The sequence below is a fragment of the Epargyreus clarus genome, unplaced genomic scaffold (assembly GCF_041222505.1).
Source record: "Epargyreus clarus isolate Ecla_fem2 unplaced genomic scaffold, WU_Ecla_fem_2.2 ptg000029l, whole genome shotgun sequence".
Lineage (NCBI taxonomy): Eukaryota > Metazoa > Arthropoda > Insecta > Lepidoptera > Hesperiidae > Epargyreus > Epargyreus clarus.
In genome coordinates, this window is record NW_027332235.1 from 7,665,629 (window position 1) to 7,686,479 (window position 20,851).

The following is a 20,851-nucleotide window of genomic DNA, read 5'->3' on the forward strand; positions in this document are numbered from 1 at the left end:
CTTTTACGTGCCTTGTTAGGTGTATGTAGAGTTCAACTTTGCACGTTAAAAGTTGTTGCATCTTATCGATATTCATATTTTGATGCATAAAAGGTTTTGTTAATAAAATCTTTATTTAATGGAAATTTATCAACATTAAAAACAAATAAACTGTTTGCTTAAAATATACACAGTGGTTACTACCACAGTTAAGAGGAATCTAATGATACCCCATATGATATGTCGAGCCGTTTGGACTATAGGGCGTGCCAAAGAATGAGACCTGCATACGCTCGAACAATACTATCCACCGTAGACGGGTAAAAAGAAAAAAAAACAGTTTCAAGTTACAAACATGTATTCAATTTATGGATCACAAACGTCTTGTGGCAATCAAGCATGGGTGGCATCTCGTGGCATCGAAGTTACATGCGGGCACGAATCCAGGCTACGAAGGAGGTGACTCTGGCGTAGGCGGCGGGGAAGCCACGCTGACATCCAAGATTCGAGCCGAAGGAGGTTATACCGATCTGGGAAAAGTTGTTCATATTAATTATTCAGGGTCATTTGGAAAACAATAGCTTCACAGGACCATAATGCAAAAGTTATTGCAAATGATGCGAATGGAATGGGAAAGGTTAGGATTTTTTTAAATATTACGTAGCAAAGGATTATTCCACCTGATGGTAAATGGCTTCTGCCGTATGGAAATATTATAATCAACCCAATCTTTCTTGTAGTTGACCACAGATGCGTTGGCTACCCATGAGGGTTAGGGTAGAATGCGTCGGGAAAGTATGTCTCCCTTATCACACCCTTCAAACCAGAACTCCGCAGCGCTGAATATTGCTGTTATTATGCAAAAATATATGTAGCGGTGTTGTCGAACCACAGAGGGTTCAACCACCTTACAGTTATGTTAGATATGAGGAATACTTACAAGAGCGGGTCCACTGACCCATAGAGGTCCACCAGAGTCTCCACCGCAAGTGCTCCTGCCGCCAGCGCCGCTCGTGCAGAGAGTGGAGGCCATGACATTACCGAAGGTCCTGCGGCATTCATCGTTGGAGATGACCTGCAGAGTCACGTGGCGGAGGACCTGGTTGTTGTTGATGTTGCCAGCAGCACCTGATAAAGTAAAGATAATTATAATATAAAAGTAGCAGACGAGCATTTTGACCTGATGGTAAGTGGCTGCCGCCCATTGACATTTGTGATCGACCACAGATAAGATTAAATTTCTACCTGAGCTCGCCCACAAATGCGCCGCTACCCCTGAGGACTAAGCTGGAATGCCTCGGATAAATATATTTCCCTTTCCACACCCTAAATTTATAACCCAGAGACACTACCTACGACGTCAAGTAGTTTTTGTAGGTTCCCCCTTAAATAAAAAAGCTAAAAAAATAATAAAAAAGGTATGCTCACCATCACCAGTGCGACCGAAGCCAACGGCGACCGCATTCCATCCAACGTAAGTGGCAGCACCAGCCGGAAGGTTGATACGGTTGATGATGTCTAGAAGAAGTAGAGAGGTCATAATATAGTAACAGACAATGACATTTTGTAACAGACGAGCAGTACACCTGATGTTAAGTAGCCCCTTCCCATGGACATTTGTAATCAACCTCAGATCCAGTCCTACCAGGGTTCCGCCACAGATGCGCCGCTACCCTTGAGAACTAAGTTGTAATACCTCGGAAAATTATGTCTACCTTGCCATAGTTCATAACTGTGAACACACGCCTTTCAGAACTTTCTACGAACAAATCCGGAACTACGAAGAAAACTCAGGAGTAAGACAGTTGACGAAGTTTCAAAAAGCAATTTAAATACTTACTGCTAAAGGCAACATGATTGAAGGTAATCATTGCGACGTCGTTGGCCAAGATGGAGTCGTGGTAGCTATCGTGGATCACCACGCGGTTAGTGCTGACGCGGGTGCCGCCAGAGAAGAGCCGGGTAGAGCCAAGCACGATGGTCAAGATGCGGCCACGGCTCTCGTGATGCCTCCAGCAGTGGGCAGCGGTGACAGCACGTGTGTTGGACAGCACCGAGGATCCGCAGACGGAAGTGGGGCCGTGCATCAACGTAATCAGGAGACCACCCTGTGATTATAAGCTTTTTTTTATTATCATCTAGGAGTAGCAGACAAACATGCGGCATCTGATGGTAAGTGGTATCAATTGTAAAACTAGTACTTACAAAGAAGGGGAACTGTCCAAGACCGGAAACAGCTCCTCCAGCGATCCTGGATCCATCGAAGTCCATGGCCTCTTCAGCAGCCTTGATGCGGGCGGCTTCGAGGATACCGATCTGGTTGTGGTAGTCCGTGAAGATAGGCTCATATTGGGGCACAGCTGACGCTGCTACTGCCAGGAGGAGGACAACTAGAATTAGTCTCATCGTTAACGGCTTCTTCATGAAATGATCAGAAGCCAACTTCTTTTATATGCTTAATTGTCATGTTATCAGGGCTTAAGATATGGAGAAAATTTTAATTACCATATTTCACTTATCAATGTGAAATATGGGTAGATTGATGTATAATTGATTTGTGCTGACAGGGTTCTTTAGATACGTGAACCTTCTGTATTTTTTTATCTGACTGCAGTGGGAAAGGTTTTGCATACTATGACTCGACTTCGACTTTGATTCGACTACTGGTTTTGAAACTCAAGGAAACTAGAAGGTGGTAGAACCCTGTACGTTTCAACTCCGGCGGCACCACTGACACAGGTATTTCTACCTAATAACAGCAATGTTAAGCGTTGCTGTTTTCTGGTTGAAAGGATTATTTTAAACTCAGTTACAATTTTTGATTCTCACATCTATACGAACTGTGACGTCCTACCCATCGTTTGTGTAATAAAATCTCATCGTACTACCCGCGGTTTGTATAGTAAATGTGAGATATTAACCCACCTGTCGACTTAACACTAACTAACAAGGCGAGTTAAATAAAAGGTTGTAAAAGTTTTTTTTTTTTTTTATGTACTGAACCATAACGTGACAGTGACAATCTAATCTTTAATATTTAACAGGTGTTTCAGGGAAAAAATATAATTATCATAATTTAGTGACATTGATGTGATTTATCTGCATAATTATACAGATACGAGTAAATCAATCAACGAAATCGACTAGAATATCACAAGCGAGACAGGTGATAGGCTAGTGGTAACTCGGCCACTCAAAGTGTCCGAGGTTCAAATCCTAGGATCTGATTTCACAAACGAGTCCATATTCGAGTAACTTACATCCTTTAATTACAGAGATCTTACGACACCTCCATCATTAGAATTTCAAGTTTCGGAAGAGACCGGGAGGATAAAAAGTATTGCAGACATTCAGCATTAAAAAAACAACACCGTCTCGCGTAAAACAGAAACCTTTTACATTAATAAAATAGCGATTTTATCACCATTGTATAACACAATGGGATGTTCTCATTTTTCACTTAAGGGATTAAGACAAGACTGCACTCGGTTGCCGGGGCTACTGGAATATTGTTATACAGCCAGCGAGATCTTTGCAGCGTCTTAAACAAAAGATTAAGTAATAAGCCAGTAATTAGGCTTGTGAGCACTTTATACAATCGTCTGGAGACACTGGGATGACGTTAAAATCTTGCTGAGTCAAGTCGCTCTCCTTGCGATCGCTTTACATTTTTAAACTGAGTTTATAAAATATTCATTTACGGCTTTTAAACTTGTTCGAGATTTGATTTACTTTCATGCAATTAGACTCCTAAAAAGACAAGTATTATTTTATGTTTTTTTAAAGCGTTTTTATGCTTGCTATCTTTTCTGTCTGGTAATTATGGTTTAGTATCTATTCAGAAGAAGCTTTCGCAGTTTATCTCATACATAACATACATAGTTTTGTAGTGATGCGATCCGCTACACACGAAAACTACATACTAGTCATAATTACAAACATTAAATCCGAATTGTTGTCGTATTCCACAATTATCAGAAGTATGACATTTACAAAGATATAAATAAATATACTTTGTTCGTGACGAAAAATACTACCGTCTTTTACACAATAACATAAAGGCGCTACATAATATTGAAGTAATATTGTACCTTGCGGTTATATAAATGTGGTAATTAATGAAACAAATAGTGTTAGCGTTGTGTACAAGTTCAATTAGATATACCAAATAATACCTAAAGTCGATACAAATAAGGTGCTTAATGATAGGTACTTATTATAAATTATTTATCAACTGGCTGTGCTACTAACATTGCTATGTACAGTGCCCTGTAGGGGTCAAATCTTGCAACAAAAATATTAACCATTTACATTTAACCGACTGAATTAAAATTAAGAATATTTGTTTGTTTTCGATGCAATAATATGATATTATTTAGCAGACCTGATGATGAACTAGCAATGCCTCAACTAAATAAGATATCCGCTTCGTTCATGTTGCTGGATTTATCTTCATAAGTATCATTCGTTTTAACGGAAGAATTAAGTTTTGTTAAATGAAAAAAAAGTAAAGGTTTGCATGAAAAAAAAAACAAAAACTTATTCATCTGTCGTGTTTACGAAAATAACACGAGTGACATTCGCAAGCAACGCAAGCTGTGTAATTGGTTGTCAACCTTCGACTCTTGTTTATATACTGGAAGGCATTATTCAAAGTGCCCAAGCCCAAAACCGTAGACCCATTATGGTAAGTAATGTACCGAGTAAAGTATCAACCGTATTGACGTCAAGATCTTGACGTTGAAACGAGTGCGTGGCGTTAGGGACGGCGATCTGAGATCGATTAATCGAAGAATCGTTCTTTTGAGCTAAAAATATCGATTATTTTAATCGATCTCCAGTAATGGATCGATTCAGTGAATCGATCTTTCATTCTAGACAATCGGTGTCGATCTTTTAGAAGTTAGTTGAATATGTTATAGACATTTTTTGCTGACGGATTTCAGTGCTTGTTTGGCCCTGATCACTTTTTTCGCTATTTTCGTCCTTTTTAGCTGAAAGATCGAATATCGATTTTTGGAGAGTTAATTCTTTGGGTCTCGTTTTTTTTCTGAATAGATTTATTACACGTCGATTCGTATCGATTCAAGAATCGATCTTTTTCGGAAAGAATAGCCATCCCTACGTGGCGTTAAGTGGTGTGTCGTACCGATGTTTGCGCACCTCGGTATCTGATTCTGCAAATAAACACTTGTAAACGAGCGCCTAAGAAGTGAGTCAAGTGTTTTTAATGAGAGGAGATTGTTACATTGTTAATTTACGTCCATTATTAATAATCTCTATATCCAAAGTTGTACCTACAAAAGAAGTGCATCTTTAGTAGACAAAGTATTCACTTCGATTTAGTATTTGTAACGGGCATTTGTCGAAAAAATAACAAATTAATATCACCAACAGCTAACTTAAAATTGTATACAGTTCTTGTGCCAAAATTTGTTGAAGAAACAGCAATAATAAAAAGCAAGTTTTTTTAACAGTAATTTAAACTTCTTATAAATATCGATAATGCTCAGATACATTTTATTAGCTTTACGTGTAATTGTACGATTACGGATGCTAAGCAAAAAATCAACACGGATGTCGGAAACGCCCGTAGAAGTTTAATTTATTTTTAGTGGTTAAAGTGCGGTAGTACTTAAAATAGTATTGAGTTTAACATTTGCAAGTATTTAATACAAAAACCATTTGTTCTGTATGCAGTTAAATGCAGATTTATATTTTAGAACGGTTTAGTGACCACATCTTTCAATACATAATGTACTATGTAATACGAGCTTTAATTATTTCAGCAGATTTCCTTATTATGTCTCTACCTGACTTTGTCTCCGGCAAAAATATTGTAGATGGTGCTTTTGTTCCATCAACTTCATTGGTCATAAAATGTCTTAGAAAATTTTAAGTTCGTTCTTATTTTTATGAAACAAACATTATATGCAGCATTCACTAACTATGAGTCTACATTATATTCTTGCAATAATCCTCTCCTAATACAATCACCTCAAAGCACTCTCAGTTCCTCACTATTCTCAGTTGCCAGATCTGTGGCTCTTTCACTTGCATATTTAAACCGCGATCCCGGAATTAGGGGCCTCCGAAGACGGTATTACTACAGTCTTGAATATAATTAATTGATGCCCACTTCTCCAGTTTAGCTATCTCGTATACTGATTTGATATCATGTTCTTCCATGTATGTAGTTTCTAAACAATGTTATTGGTCGATTTTCTTCAAGTAAAATGACATCAACAAAGGGACATCATCAAATATAATTGTATCATAATTATCAGTGATTATCCTCATTTGTTCATCATTATTGGTAATAATTTTTAATTAATATGTGTTATTTCACTATAATTTGAGTTATTATTATAGATAGGTATTCAAGTGATTGCACTAACACCAAAGTGTGCCGCAGACTAAAAATAGATGTGACAAAGGGGAGATATTCTGCCATTCCTTACTATTAAACTACATATAAAGAAAATTGTGAGTTCAAATTTAAATCTCAAATACCCAAAATTTATTCTTAAAGAAACACTTTCAACGTCAATTTGCTACCGACGATAGGAAAAAAGTTTTGCTAAATGAAGACGTGGTGCAAGATACTCTGTACTCGTTCATATTTTGTATCTTTTAGTTTTTCTTATACCATAAGTAGTAAACTAAAGGACACTATTGTCCATAGATGTCAATACAAACTCCACATGGAACAGGAACCGTAGGAATATTCAATTTCAAATGCGTGGTTAATATAGCATGAGACGACACGACTGAGGACGAAGTTTGATTGCTTATAACTTGCTCTGTATACAAAGTTACATTGCGAATCAATTTAATTAGCATGGTTAATTACATATTTTCTTTCTGTATTCTTCTGTGCAACATTAATACATTATTCATACTGTTCAAAGTACATTTGTTCATAAAGGTGTGTAGGTTTAGTGACCATATGATGATGATGATGATGATGTCCTTATTGTGCCTGCTGACGGCAACTCTTGTGAAATGTCGAGCACGTGCTCGAAAATGATCCCGCAAAACCAAATTTACTTTTGAATACTCTATTGCATTGAATGTACTATACAATGTGTTACAATGTACTATAGTTATTATTCGTATATACATATATGGCTCTCGGTTATTCTTTCCTTTGCTAGTGTTACTTTTAATATGGCGTTTCTTTCAAAAGTCTGTATACCCCTCTAAACCGCATGGCGCAATTATGGTCCACAAGTTTTGGCGGTCTGTGTTGTACTATGATTTTAAAAATGAGATTTTTTTGAATAGAAGTGGTTATTATTCGCGAAAAGTTCTTGTCTGTAGGACTTATCCGATCCGATTTATCGTTTTTATTTATTATTTCGAAATTATGTTCCTATCGTCTTGAATAATAAATTGTGTAATATCGTGAATAATAAATTGTAATAATTGTGTATAAAGTAAATTCTTAATCTTATTAAAACCAGTTTAATGTTATTTCACAAAATAATAATTTTATAACATGAATTACAAAATAATAATTTTATAACATGAATATCTACTTGAACTGGAATTATTCCCGCCTTACCTGTAAATTCAGAAAAAATATTAAAACTCCTAAAGATTCTTGAACACCAATTTATGCAAAATCACTTTCCAAATATGCTTACCGACTTGTGCTGACACCGCCTGCCTTTGATTTTTTGCTTTACTTTGATATTGTAAAACCTTTTTACTTCCAAGTATTGTTTATAGTGTAACAAAGGAACAAGAATGTATTTATCCTTACTTTTTTCCCTTTTTACACTTATCGCATATCTTATGATAAAGTGTATGTCTCATTATTCAGTTTATTCTGTTATAACGTACATTAAATGTTGAAAACGTTGAGCCATTGTTGTCCCTATCCCTAACAGATTGTTCAATCAAATGAAAAGGGTTAATAACCCCATAAATCCTCTTACGTATATCCATTTACCCTTGCAGAAATTCAAATCCGTGTTCGCTCACTTTGAGGCTTCAAATCCACTGACCAAATTATGTATCTATAATTATATGTAAATGTAACGACACATTCGTTGTGTTAATGAGCGTTATGATTTAACTAGCTTGAAAGCTCTGAAAAATTTAAGTAAACTTCGCTGCACCGCTTTATCAGTTACATGATTGGTTTTGCTTGCATCTAATGACACAATCTCCGAAATTTACTGTTTTACCTAATAACTTTACCAAATATGTATTAATAATAGTGCCTAGATTGTTAATATTTATTTTTTCAAATATTACAGTTAAATTGTTATCGTTCGGAAGTTTACGACGTAAACCTTTCTACAGAGTGTATTGTTGATTGTTCTTTAAATTTGTTCACAAAATAGACAATTTCTATGAAGTACTTAATAAAACTCAAATAGTTACAATTACTCTCAAGATTATTGCAACTATCAATATTTGCAACAGTTTTTACTCAAAATAAAGGCTATCTTAGTCTACGTGGTTGTTACTGTGAAACTTGTTTTACAACAGTGTAATTAACATCCTTATAATGACATAATAATTAGGGAACTCGAGTATATTTGTATGTATGCTACTCGTGCTATCATAAGCGTAAAACAAGTAAAACGTGTATTCATGTATTTTATATAGTAAATGGTAATTATATTATCAACTATCACGATGTTCATTACACAACTTTTGTTTAATTTAAAAACAGTTATTATTTTTTACGCAAAAAATGTTTATCATCATACCGTGTTGAAACAATATGATAAGATACACGCCTACATCCTGTTTGTCTTGCTTATCTGATGCGCTAATCTACATCGTGTTCCTACTTATTTTGTTTAAGCCGTGCTTGTTCTGCTTCATCCCGTTTGCAAACTATTTAACGAGTTGTATTATCATCGCTTTGATACTTTTTGGAAAATCTTTACCCAAGATAAATTTGTTCATAAAAGAACGTGTCTTGTGGGTTTGGCAGTGTCTTGTGGGTTTAGCAGCCGCTTATACTGGTCCAAAGCGTCTCTTCGTTATTGGCTTTGTAAGCCCGGGCAAATTTAATTTTAACGATCCTTATTAATGATTTGCACAGACCAGATCCAAAAAAATTCAATAAAGTCGAAATTTTTGCACAAAAGCAAAAAAAAAAATAGTATTATTTACCTTGAATGGTGCAAAAAAATCAGAATTCGAAGCGTCGAGTCTCATTTCGCAATGGTAAACTGACCCGCTCCTTTAGCGGCCCTAAATTTCTCCTTTCCGCTCCCCCGGGACAATCCGCCTATTTCCGCTTCGGTACCGCGACCGCTCTACTTGTCGAGCGAAATTTGGGTCACACCATATTAGTTATCTATGTGCAATTCACTTAATGGTCAATGAAACAAATTCCTTTAGCCGATTTTCGTACTCAGCATGAAAAGTTGAAACATTTTCGTTTCGTCGATGATATGACAAGTTGATTAAATAGTTCTTGTTACTTAGGACTCTGAAGAAAATTTTGATTTTTGATTACTTCCCTAAATCGTTGTGCCAAATTTCTGTAAAAAACATATTGTTTATTTACCATTTTTCTGATCCTTTCTTCTCTATAATCTACTTTTCCATATCGGTATCCAAGTTCTTACTGCACTGTCAAGTCTGATCAAAAATGTTGTATCATAATTGACGCCAATGTTTCAGGCAAATAACATAAATGCTTTATACACGGGTAAATGTTTTAGATGCGGCCAATAACTAATGCAATGTGGCAGTTTTACACGAGAGCGGGCAAACGTGCTAATTGATGTCAGAGTTTATTTTAGCGCCCGGTTTCGAGTACAGTTAAAAGTAATAAACGCCATGTACGCGGCAAACACGGATCGTTATAAAGCTTTGATGTAGTTCATTAGAACTGGAATTGCTCTTGTTATTTAAATGCTCATATCAGTGACATTCAACATGAAATGTTTATGCCCGAACTGAGCAAACGGAAAAAAACATACTCGATGCTTCTCTAACGTCACGGCTTTCATGAGTCTACCGCAAAAACCTCAACCAACTGATACATTCATCAAACGGAGCCCGCTTCTTAATCCGACCGAAATATAGAGAGCCACACAACGTCTTGCTAAATGGAAATACGCGGTGGAATCCCCCAGTGAGAGAAACGATGCCTTGTATCGTGCCGATACGGTTCATTTTAGCACCGGTACGGGGTCTAATGTTATACAAGAATACAAAACGTGTGATCCGCATTAAAACGAGCAACGCTTTAACAACTTCAACGCAAACGCGATACGGTGCACATTCGGGAGGTCGTCAAAATATCAACAATATTCGATCTGACTGAGAGCGTGCCAGTTGCCGTGCGGTTGAGCGATTTATCGCCGTGGGTTTTTGTGTTAAGGTGAAGTTTTGTTTGTCCTTTCCGCTGACATGGGACAATAAAATTATGGCCGGCGTTTGAAGACGGGCGCTCCGGCTCATTTCGAGGAGTGATACCTTCGCCTTTGTTGATACAATATTCAAACGCATCGAGTTACATTGTTCCGGTAATGTTGCTTTTATTGTACGTTTATGTTATATTATGTATCAAAGGCAAAATCCGGCTCGAAGGATGATATTTTAACGAACCATTATATTCTAAGGACACCAATTGAATAGGCGATATCCACAGCCTAACGAGTTTGTAAATTAGATCATTTTTCTATTTAAATTTATTTAATGACAGAGGAAATTGTAAACAAACAATAGATTATTATAATAAGCGAGCTCACATCACAATCGAGATCGAATGCAAGTGTTCATAATTGATCGATTATATTATAATATTATTATTATAGTAACAATGGCGTTATCTTGGAAGCACGTCTCGGAGGCTCGACTGAGTGTCCAACATCCATTGGATTATTCGGAGCGTTTACAACATAATAGAGAGCATTAGTCCGATCCACTTTTGACATCATTATCTGTGTAGCCGTTTCACGATAACCCACGAGGCGCTCCCGCCCCGCGGGCGAGCCGAGCGCGCCGGCCGCACTCAGTCGCGTACAACGTCGCTCTCCGCGCGGTCGTGTCTGTGTGTCTCCGCTAACGGTGTCACAAGTGTGACAGACACCTTTTGGCGGGTACTCGCACGGACGCGGGCGGACGTGATACGTGATGTGAATCGGTATGCGCGTGCCGTCAACGCAACGCGACGCAGTGAAATCACCCAACACTTGGATTGCAGTGATCGGATCTTAGGATGTTGTAGTACTATTCGTGTTGTTTCAGAATAGGTACGGATGCGGTGTCCATGATGTTGACTCATGCGTGACGCTCTCGATCGCACCGAATGGGATACGTTTGTTCGTTTGGTTTGTTGTGAACGGATAAGAATTAGGACTTGTTGATTAGACGCCGTATTTCAAGTTAATTGCCCGTACACGCGTGTAACGCGCAATGAAATTTCTATTACGTGCTCTATGCGGTGGTTTGAGTACCGATATATTGCACATTCAAGTACACTGGATTGTTTATTTGACGTCTCAGTAAATATTAACCATTTCGCTTTTATACAGACATAATAAGTAAGCTAATAATATAAACATTGCTTGTTGCAATATTACGAGTACTATAATTTATAATCCTAACCGAAATATTACAATTCAGAAAACTGATTTAACAAGTCCCCTATTACTTTTATAAGCTTGATGAGTCATAGAGCATAGATGTCATAAATACATAGGCACATTAATAAATAACTATATAATATATCGGGTAAGAAAATATCTTGACGTCGGGAAATTCCCGTTTCGCCATAATGCCATATTTGTTTTTAGTTGACCAATTACGCGCATTTATGGTAGTTCCTTATTCCGCCGAAGTGGCGCTGTACATCTTCAAATGATCGTCATACTTTTTATACATATTCAATTATACATTAATGCAATTGATTATATTTCATAAAAACTTTTATTGGTTTTTATTTTTAGTGTACCCGTAAATGACATTACAAAAACTTATTAAGTGTTTTTGTAATATTTTATTCGATATAATTAAGTAAAAAATGTAAAATATCAATTCATATTTTAAATAATTTATTTTTCGGTTGTAAAATAGCACAAATACTTCTCATAAAACTATTTAATTTTAATATCACCGAATAATAAACAGCACTATAAGTATATCATAACGGTTATTTAATAATATTATTTAAAACAGTTTATATAAGAAGTGCGATAAAGTTCCAACGGATTGTTTTTCCGCGACACAAAGGAACTACTATCGGGATTACGTAACGATATCAAACAAACGAGCCGAGATTACTGATTAGTCTGATTATTTATGATTTTATGGTTATTCAAAATCACGTAATTGTGATATTATATATGCATTGCAACTTTGGAATTTTATAAGCAACTTATAATAAAATGTCGCCGATCGCATATCTATCTACGGTTTGGAATTTTCAATGAAGTAAATGATTTTACGCGGAGATATTAAAACATTTTTTTTATAATAAATACGCAGCGAAAGTCTATTCAGTCTAAATAATGATACCTAAATGATCACTGTCTCTTATGGACATGTGGAGTTCGAATCCTACCTGAGGTTGGTCATGGATGCGTTGCTACCCATACGGACTACGAAGGAGCGCCTCGTGTCAACACATCATTCAAAACCCTGCAGACAGAGTTACATATTCATTGTAGCTTATAGATTTAAATAAGCAACTGACCTCTACCGGTGCCTATCGATATCTATAAATTAAGTCTTTTCGTAAGTCTTAAATAAAAATATTATCACTAAAGCAAGTTTATAGTTAGGAAAAACGTCGAACATGCATTTTCAATCTAACTCTACCACTCGTTATATTATTTTGTAGCACTAAGAGTTAAGTAAAATATTCCTTCAATAGCAACATTGCAGTCTCAAAGAAAATGTTCCCATGAATTCAAATCTCGAAATTTCTCTCGCAACATCTTCGACCAAAGAGTTGAGATGCTCGTGGATATTTTAATTTAAAATTTTGGTGACCAATGCAGTCGGGTGAATTTGAATCTCGTCTTAATCTTTCAAGAGCAGGAGGCGAGTTGAAATGACATTAAAAGACTCGGTAATTCTAGCAAGTGCTCGCTCCGTGATTTTATCGCGTTTTATGACCCCCGTCTAGTTTGAGTTTATCATGGGTTCCCTTAGGAATATCAAACTCAACAATGGTGTTCCCAGAAAACGTATTAAGTTAGGAACTTTTTGAGTTGGTTATAAATTTTCCACTTTAAGGCTTAGAAGAAAGCATTTTTAAACTGGATAAGTGGTTAAATACGAGACTACACAATTAACGTAGCTTAAAATTAATTAATCTCCGTATCTTAAAAATGCTTGTTTCACTTAAAAGATGTGATTTGTGATGAAAGTTAAATTGCTTCTTATCGCATGCACATCACAGCTACTGAACACGGTTAGCCATAAAGAAAATAAACTATTTATTTGTTATTATGAAACTTCGAATTCGTAATTACATTACATTGGTACATATAAAGTCTGGCAGCTGAAGAAATCATTGTTTTCAATCAGTGATACTTGGGCATGACAAGAGTTACTAGACTAGAGAGTAATACGCGTTTGTAAGAAAAAAATAAATAATTAACGAATATAACTTATGTTATTTAGGTCAAAGAAAATTAAATTTGAATAAAGTTTGACTTGTTGCATTCGTTTTAATCGAATTACACGCAGCATGTGATCGAATGCGAGTGACATAGCGATCAGAATTCGACCTCCACTCGTAACTGGGTTAATGTATGTGTAATGTGGGACAGGCAAGTTTTGGCTCCGATAGAAAATTTCCTCGCGTTCAACAGAAAACACCGGAGTACTCGGTATTAACCTTGACAGACATTCATAATTACATTTGCACCCGTACGTCGGTGCAAGGGGGCTACATCATGTATGTGTTGCTCGGTTAATTCGAAACTCGGTATCGAAAACTTTGCGGCTCGACTTTGTGTGCTTATTGGCTGAACAAGGCCACGTTTTGCTGTAGCACAGTGTAATATTAATTATAATTAGTAATTTAAAATGTATGTCAGTAAAAAAACAATGTATAATAGTTTTTTTATTCAAATTTGGCGAAACGTTTGGAATTTTCCGTTCCTATGAGATTTTGGAAAACACATAAAAACACTCTTATATTGAAATACAATGGCGAGTAAAAATTTCAAGTCAATCCCTCGTCTACTTTTCAAGGTTTGCGAACACAAACATAGGAATCAGAATTTGTATATATACAAAGATTTTGCAAAGCAGACGTGACCTTCACAAAAATTTCCACTAAAGTCGTGATATGTGGACGACACGTCACGTGCCGCACGACATTCGTGTGAGTGGTGCTCTATTTTTTATATTTTACTTAGTAACCTTTATTTCACTAATACCTTCGGAATTAAAACTAAAGATGGTGGAAGTCTTTGGTATGAGTGCCGCGACACCGATTTATCTTCTTATTCTTATCTTACAGTACTCTGTTCTGGTTTCAAGGAAATACATTACATTACATATGGCGTTCCAACTTAATCCGCAGAGTTGTATCCTGTTAGTTTAAACTGGATACAGGGGCAACAAAGGGACACGAGTGATTAAATACAGACTTAACACCAGTTGACTTGCAAACTCTTTTGTCACTTCCATCACATAAACAACACGAAGAACGAGGATAAATAGAGGAAATCATATCGGAAAACTTAGACGTGGAATGGGATCATGCTCAGTTGCACCCATACGAACTCATTCCAGCGGACATCGGGCAACGCCGATCAATCACGCGGGAAAATACCCGAGTAATGGCCTCCTCATGACCCTCACGAAAAAACACCACAACCTATTTACCGCGTTAAATAACGCAAAAAGTGTCCGCAAGAGTGCCCCGCAATTAATCACGCCCGCCGGGAAAAATTCACGTAATCACTATACCTCGTGACGAGAGCAAAACTTATTTGTTCGGAAACGTCCTTTCCATTTATCAGCTCTCATAATCTGCTAATGTAAACAGTTTCTTATGTAGTACCCCGTCCCGCGAGTCGCCCGCCCCCGCCACTTTTAACGTCTCTCGCTGATACGAGAAAGTTTATGGCCGACCTCCCTACCGAGGGATTACCTGGCTGCAAATATCTGGCCGTGATTGGATATTGAATCTAAACAATATTCCGATATTTTTTCCTATGACATGAATACTGTTAACGTAACAGGAAAACAAAGGATTTAACTTTGCGTTTCGATGGAAACAAAAAGTATTTCCAGATCCGGTGTAAAGGCCTGTTTATATATACGGACATAGAACAAAATTTGCCCAGTTGTGTTACGGTAGATATAAATAAATCAATACACTTTATTTATAGAAGAACACTTTTGTCTGCCGCGGGACGCGTCTGACGCGCTATATGCTTGTAGATAAACCCTTATTCAGGAAAAATGCAATGGTTGTGTATTCTAAAACGGGAGTTGTTATGCACGGTACACGCTCCGATGATATTATAACATGTGCGAAGGTATTCGACTAGTGTCCGTGACATTATAAACGATGATATCTAGTTTCGTGGCACGTTTCCTTCTCCCCCGTCCGCCACCAGATTACGTTTTCCTCGTAAAATTTATTATTTGTGCAGATGAACTTCGCAGGAGGAAAAGGTGAAATTTAAACGAGTATTTCCCGTTAGCGCTCGGCCCGAGATCGAATTATTCGAAGCCATCAGCGGACTAACAATTTGTTGGAATCTTTACCGACTTAACGATTTTAATTACTGAGTTCTGGTGTTGTTGAATTTGTTATGTTTTAGATGAGGAACCTTTGACCGATGGCAATATTATGAATATTGATAGCTCGGAGCGATCGAGTGTGGCGCGTCATGAATATTAACCGATCGTATCGGTTGGTATCGGCATCAAACTGCGTTCAGCGTGTCTAATATGAAATCTGTTTCACAGTACATCAGTTGGCGTGGATTGTTTATCGATTGATGGTAATCCCGTGCCGGATGAAAATGTTCGTTCGTGGCGTAGATTGAAATGGAAACAGTTTAAAGTTGAATACAGTGTAGTGTAGTGTGTGGAGTTTGGAGATTGTTTTTGTTATTGTGTGTTAGAAGTACGGTTTAACGATAGCGTTCAGTGTCGATAAGAAGTGTAAGGCGGTAGCTGGTATGCATATGTGTTATGAGAGGCCTGGCCTGGTCACCGCCTTGAACGGAGGCGTTGGGTATGTATTTTCTTTAATTATGATTCTTATTTTTTAATTAACATGTGTAATAGATTTAAATGTAGTATAATTGCAAAAATATCGTCTGTTTTGCCTTTTAGTTGTATTAAGCACTGCAGGAATATCATCTTAAGAGTACAGTAAGGGAACTTACGTTAGGCTTTCATACTTAGTATTTAGATGTAGCAATGTAGCAATGTTTATTCTGAATATTACTCGCTACCGATTTATTTTAATTGCTCGCTTAGCTGTATGAAATCAAAATTACATTATGGTTATTTGTATCGCTTATAATTTTCAATTATTTCTTTTACGACATTCATATTATTTGGCATACAGAGATTAAACATTTGCATGTTACTTAAATGTCCAATTGTTGAGTTAAGAAAAGGTAACTACATGCGACAAAATGCGAATCGCCCGCCAATTAATTAATTGGCTAAGAGGCGCTACTCTTTATAATATTTCTTTTTTCCTTCCTTGGAACAATATCTTAATTATTTATTGTCTTGATAGCATAAATATTTATTAGCATAAAGGTTAATTGGTAAATATCCCCGTCACTTGCTGTAATATACTTTTTGCGTGAAAACCTGATAAAAATCGGTTTAGCCGGTGTCAAAGTTAGCTAAACATACTGATTAATAATTCAAAGAAAAGTATGTTAGGTCTCGGTACCGTACAAATATTATTACAAGCTTAGAAGATGGAATTTCTTATCACAGACAAACATTTACTTTTTATTTATTCGTGTAGATTAGGACTTGAGGGGATTTTCAGTGTGTCATCTAGAAAAGCTCGTACATTCGTCTCGAAACGTTTATCGTTCGCTATAAAGCTGAAGGAAACAATAAGTCCGCATGTTTACGATACATAAACACAACTAGCTCTCCGTAGCTCTCGTACGATCGTAACAACAATATCGATATCAATTTTTTTTTATTCTTTAATTATTTTTCATTGCATGTTCTTGTTACAAGTATTGTAATAACAATAGTTGGATGTGTTAATTGTTTTTATCGCTACTGGTTAGAACCGAAAATTCAGTTTAATATATCAATTGTTTGTTATTGTTACCTCTTTCTGCACAATTGTGTGTAATATACTGTAAGTTTACGAAATTTTATTTGTTGACCGTAATTCACATGTTTTAGAAACAAACTGGAATTTACTAATGATAATTTTCAGTTATTTTTTGAAATATTGTAGTTTGAAAACCAATTCCAAACAGATGAAACAAAAATTGGAAAAATAATACATTAGGGTTTTCATATCTCGACTCATTTGAAAAAGGCTTAAAATTCGTTAATGCTTATCGTTCGCTATAAAGCTAAAACAATAAGTCCGCATGTTTACGATACATAAACACAACAAGCTCTCCACAGCTCTCGCACAACCGTAACAGGATCAATATCGAAGTGTTTTAATGGTTTAATTATTTTTCATTGCATGGTCTTGCTTGTTACGTGCATTGTAGTCTGTACACTAATTAGATTTTATCGTAACATGTTACAACCTAAAAAACTGCCAAAAATATTAATTGTTACTATCTGCCGCAATTTATTATATACCTACTAGTTAGCTTACAGAATTATATATGTATGCTTGCTTAAAACTAAATTCTTTAAAAACATACGATTGCGTTTTATAGTTATAATAATTTCATATAATTTTGTAGGATTACCGTACGAGTAACAACTAACAATTGTTTTCTTATAGGGAATATTGCTGCGTATAACTTTAATAGGGATGTAATCTGAATTGTAAAGACTTTTTCACTCACTCAGTTATGTATTATATTTAAAAAAATCATTAACAAACAGCAACAACAAAATTAATATAAAATCGTATTGTATGTTAGTGTTTCATCTCATCTGAAAAAGGTTTAACGTTCGTAAATGTTTACCGTACGCTATAAAGCCGAAGGAAACAATAAGTCCGCATGTTTACGATTCATAAACACAACTAGCTCTCGCCCGATAATCACCACAACTAACCGCCGATATCAAAGTCATTAAATTGTTTAATTATTTTACATTGCGTTATTGTTACAAAAGTGTTGTGTGTAAACAAACACACTTTATGGTCGTATGAAATGGTTTTTGCTTGCATTGGTAGTTATAAAAAAATATAAAATATTTTTTATATGCGTTTTAAACTTGTTGTTAAATGAATAATAAATTTATTATAGTGTCTGCGAATTTTCACTGGTTAGTGTAGCTCTGCCCTTATGCCCTAGATCCTGCTAATTTTGAGAGAGGACACGTGTTTAATAATGTCATGACAATGGGTTGACAGCAATAACAAAAATAACTATCAACTAAAATAACTTTTATAATTATTATTGATGGTAACTTAGTCGTAAACAAGTCGTAAGTAAGTCGTAAGTCTTCATGGTTAGACTACGGCGGCGGCAACGCCAAATGTATTTATCAGCTTAAAATAGCACTTTTAAGTCTTGTTACTCTGTCGGGATTAAAAAGTAAAATATTATTTATTTATTTACTCTTTATTGACCATGTTAAAAACAGCGTAGTGCAAAAGGCGGACTTAATGCTAAATAGCATTATCTCCCAGTCAACCTTAGAGATGTGCAGAAAAATTGAAGGCGGTACAACTATACAAAAAAATATATAATAACAAAAATAATAGTATAATAAAAAGTAAAATATTATTTATTTCCAAGTAACCAATCACAAGGACCGCTCGTTTGAAATGATTGGATATGTAGGATTTCCAGTGAACCGTAGAGACTGATATCGGATGAAGCCTAATGAAGAAAACAGGGGCACATGATTACACAGGCGATTAACAGTCGTGTTACTGCTTGAGAAGCGGATTACTTCAATCCAATAAGGCCCACGGCTTAAGTAAACCTCCTCGCTACATCCGACGCATTATAGCGTGCCACTCATAGCGGCATTTTTACACGAATGAAATATATACACGACCGTGTAGACTAGTAATTTACCTTTAACATTGGTATTAAAGATTCCAGGTTAGATTACAAGTTAAACAACCGGCAAAAATATAATTATGGATATGAATGATATGACGTCATGGATATGACTGATATGATTGGACGTCACTTCTAGAATCTGATTCTGACTGATCTCTTATATAAAAAATCTGGTTCAGCAGATATTAAAAAGTAGTAAAGATAGTTCTGATAAAACTTGTACCTGTCTTTGTGTGTATTCATGGAATAAACCGCTTTTGAGTTCTCACTTTGAATTGTTTTGTAAACAATAATATACTGATAATTCGTTTACCGGTTAAATAAGGAAGGTGTTACTTTTTCGCATATTATCGTCGATATGGCTTAATTAACAATAGCGTCGCGCCAACTGATAAAATATTAATTACCCGTTTTAATGACATCTGAACACGTAAGCGCGCTCCATGCACGATGGGTATGGAGCCTATGAGCAAACAAAACTGCAATTTAACCAATTACGACGCTAAATAGATTATAAAGTGACTGGAATTAATGTATCCGGGCTGCGTAAGGTTATATTTCTAGACAATATCACCTGTATCACTTTAACAATAAGGTTCCTTATGTTATACTGAACCGGATCGGATTAAACGACTAGATTTCGGCTTAAATTTTCACTTGTATTATACAAGCAGTAGGGTTGAAATTAACGAGGAAAGGTAGGCGTTCCGTCGAGTGTGCATTCTAGAGATGTTAAGGAAATTTTTGTCGCTACTGCGATGGATATAAGATTCAAATTCTCCGACGCACAGATAGGGTGTTCGGTGCCAAGTCGAGAATAAAAAAAGATGCAAGCAATGGCGCTAGAATTGTTTATACAGCGGTCATAATTCAGGAAAAAACAAGTGGAGAATAAGTAATAGTCTCTTTAATACCCGACTCCGGGGTAAAGGCCTAACCGAGGTTATTTTTAATGCAGTCCCCGGTTTTATTGGCTGAATGTTTAACTACCGTGTGTTGTGTGTTTACGGTTATTGCCTGTTAACTTGTGTCCTCTTCGAAGTGTGAAAGGATCAACCGTTAACCGCTTTACCTGGGATTGGTAACCGTTGAGCGGACACGGAACAACCCATAGTGGTGAGTAGAAAAGAATCATGAAAATCTGGTATAACCTGTCCATATAAAACTAAATAATAAGTGTAATTAAAGTTAAACATTTTATTTTTAACTGGCTTCATCGCTATATTTTTACAAACAAATTCAAAAGTACATAAAACTGTCATTTCACTTACAGTACTCTATAAGACATTTTTAATCAGATTTTTATGAAAATATTTAAATAATTCCAGTGGGTCATCTATCAGTCCTTAGAAAATTTGAATTGAGTATGTAATCTCCATGCTTTATATTATTATATCGTAAACGTTATAAATAAATGTAAATAAACAGATAAACAAGAATTATATTGCTTAAATAAACTACTTTCTTTAAGCAGACATGGCTATACTATAACATAAATGTCTTTCGCTGACTACATTTAATCCTTTAATCGCATCCAAGTACATTCACGGGAAGAGTTATACCATTCTAGATCAACACCACGCGAACTAAACAGTTATAGGGTACTATTTCACTATCGTGCAAAGAGTAAGACGTATTACAATAATTACATTATATGTCGTAAACACGTCACCGGCCTTTTAATATATTACGCATTACGTTGTATTACATTTTATAGCGTT

General features: G+C 36.0%; 2 protein-coding genes across 2 annotated transcripts in view; one reads left to right on the forward strand and one right to left on the reverse strand.

Moving 5' to 3' along the window:
• Positions 1 to 404: 404 nt before the first annotated feature.
• LOC140754370 (chymotrypsin-1-like) lies at positions 405 to 2,385 on the reverse strand. Its single transcript, XM_073089374.1, has 5 exons — positions 2,185 to 2,385; positions 1,820 to 2,087; positions 1,408 to 1,497; positions 920 to 1,107; positions 405 to 509 (listed from the first exon to the last, which is right to left on the reverse strand). The coding sequence occupies exons 1-5, from the start codon at positions 2,383 to 2,385 to the stop codon at positions 405 to 407; spliced, it is 852 nt and encodes a 283-aa protein (XP_072945475.1).
• An 8,604-nt stretch (positions 2,386 to 10,989) lies between these two features.
• The window catches only part of lilli (AF4/FMR2 family member lilliputian), a 152,701-nt gene continuing 142,839 nt past the window's right edge, over positions 10,990 to 20,851 (forward strand). The window contains exons 1-2 of the mRNA XM_073089563.1: positions 10,990 to 11,213; positions 15,901 to 16,171. Of these exons, the coding sequence (XP_072945664.1) occupies positions 16,116 to 16,171 (56 nt within the window). The 5' untranslated portion in view covers positions 10,990 to 11,213; positions 15,901 to 16,115. The remainder of the gene's footprint in view (positions 11,214 to 15,900; positions 16,172 to 20,851) is intronic.

Bases quoted from the DNA above. Each gene is read 5' to 3' on its own strand.
- LOC140754370 (XM_073089374.1), bottom strand. From the start codon at position 2,385: ATGAGACTAATTCTAGTTGTCCTCCTCCTGGCAGTAGCAGCGTCAGCT. The intron at 2,088-2,184 runs GTAAGTACTAGT...TTATAATCACAG, and splicing joins TTGGACAGTTCCCCTTCTTT to GGTGGTCTCCTGATTACGTT. The intron at 510-919 runs GTAAGTATTCCT...AACTTTTCCCAG, and splicing joins GGGTCAGTGGACCCGCTCTT to ATCGGTATAACCTCCTTCGG.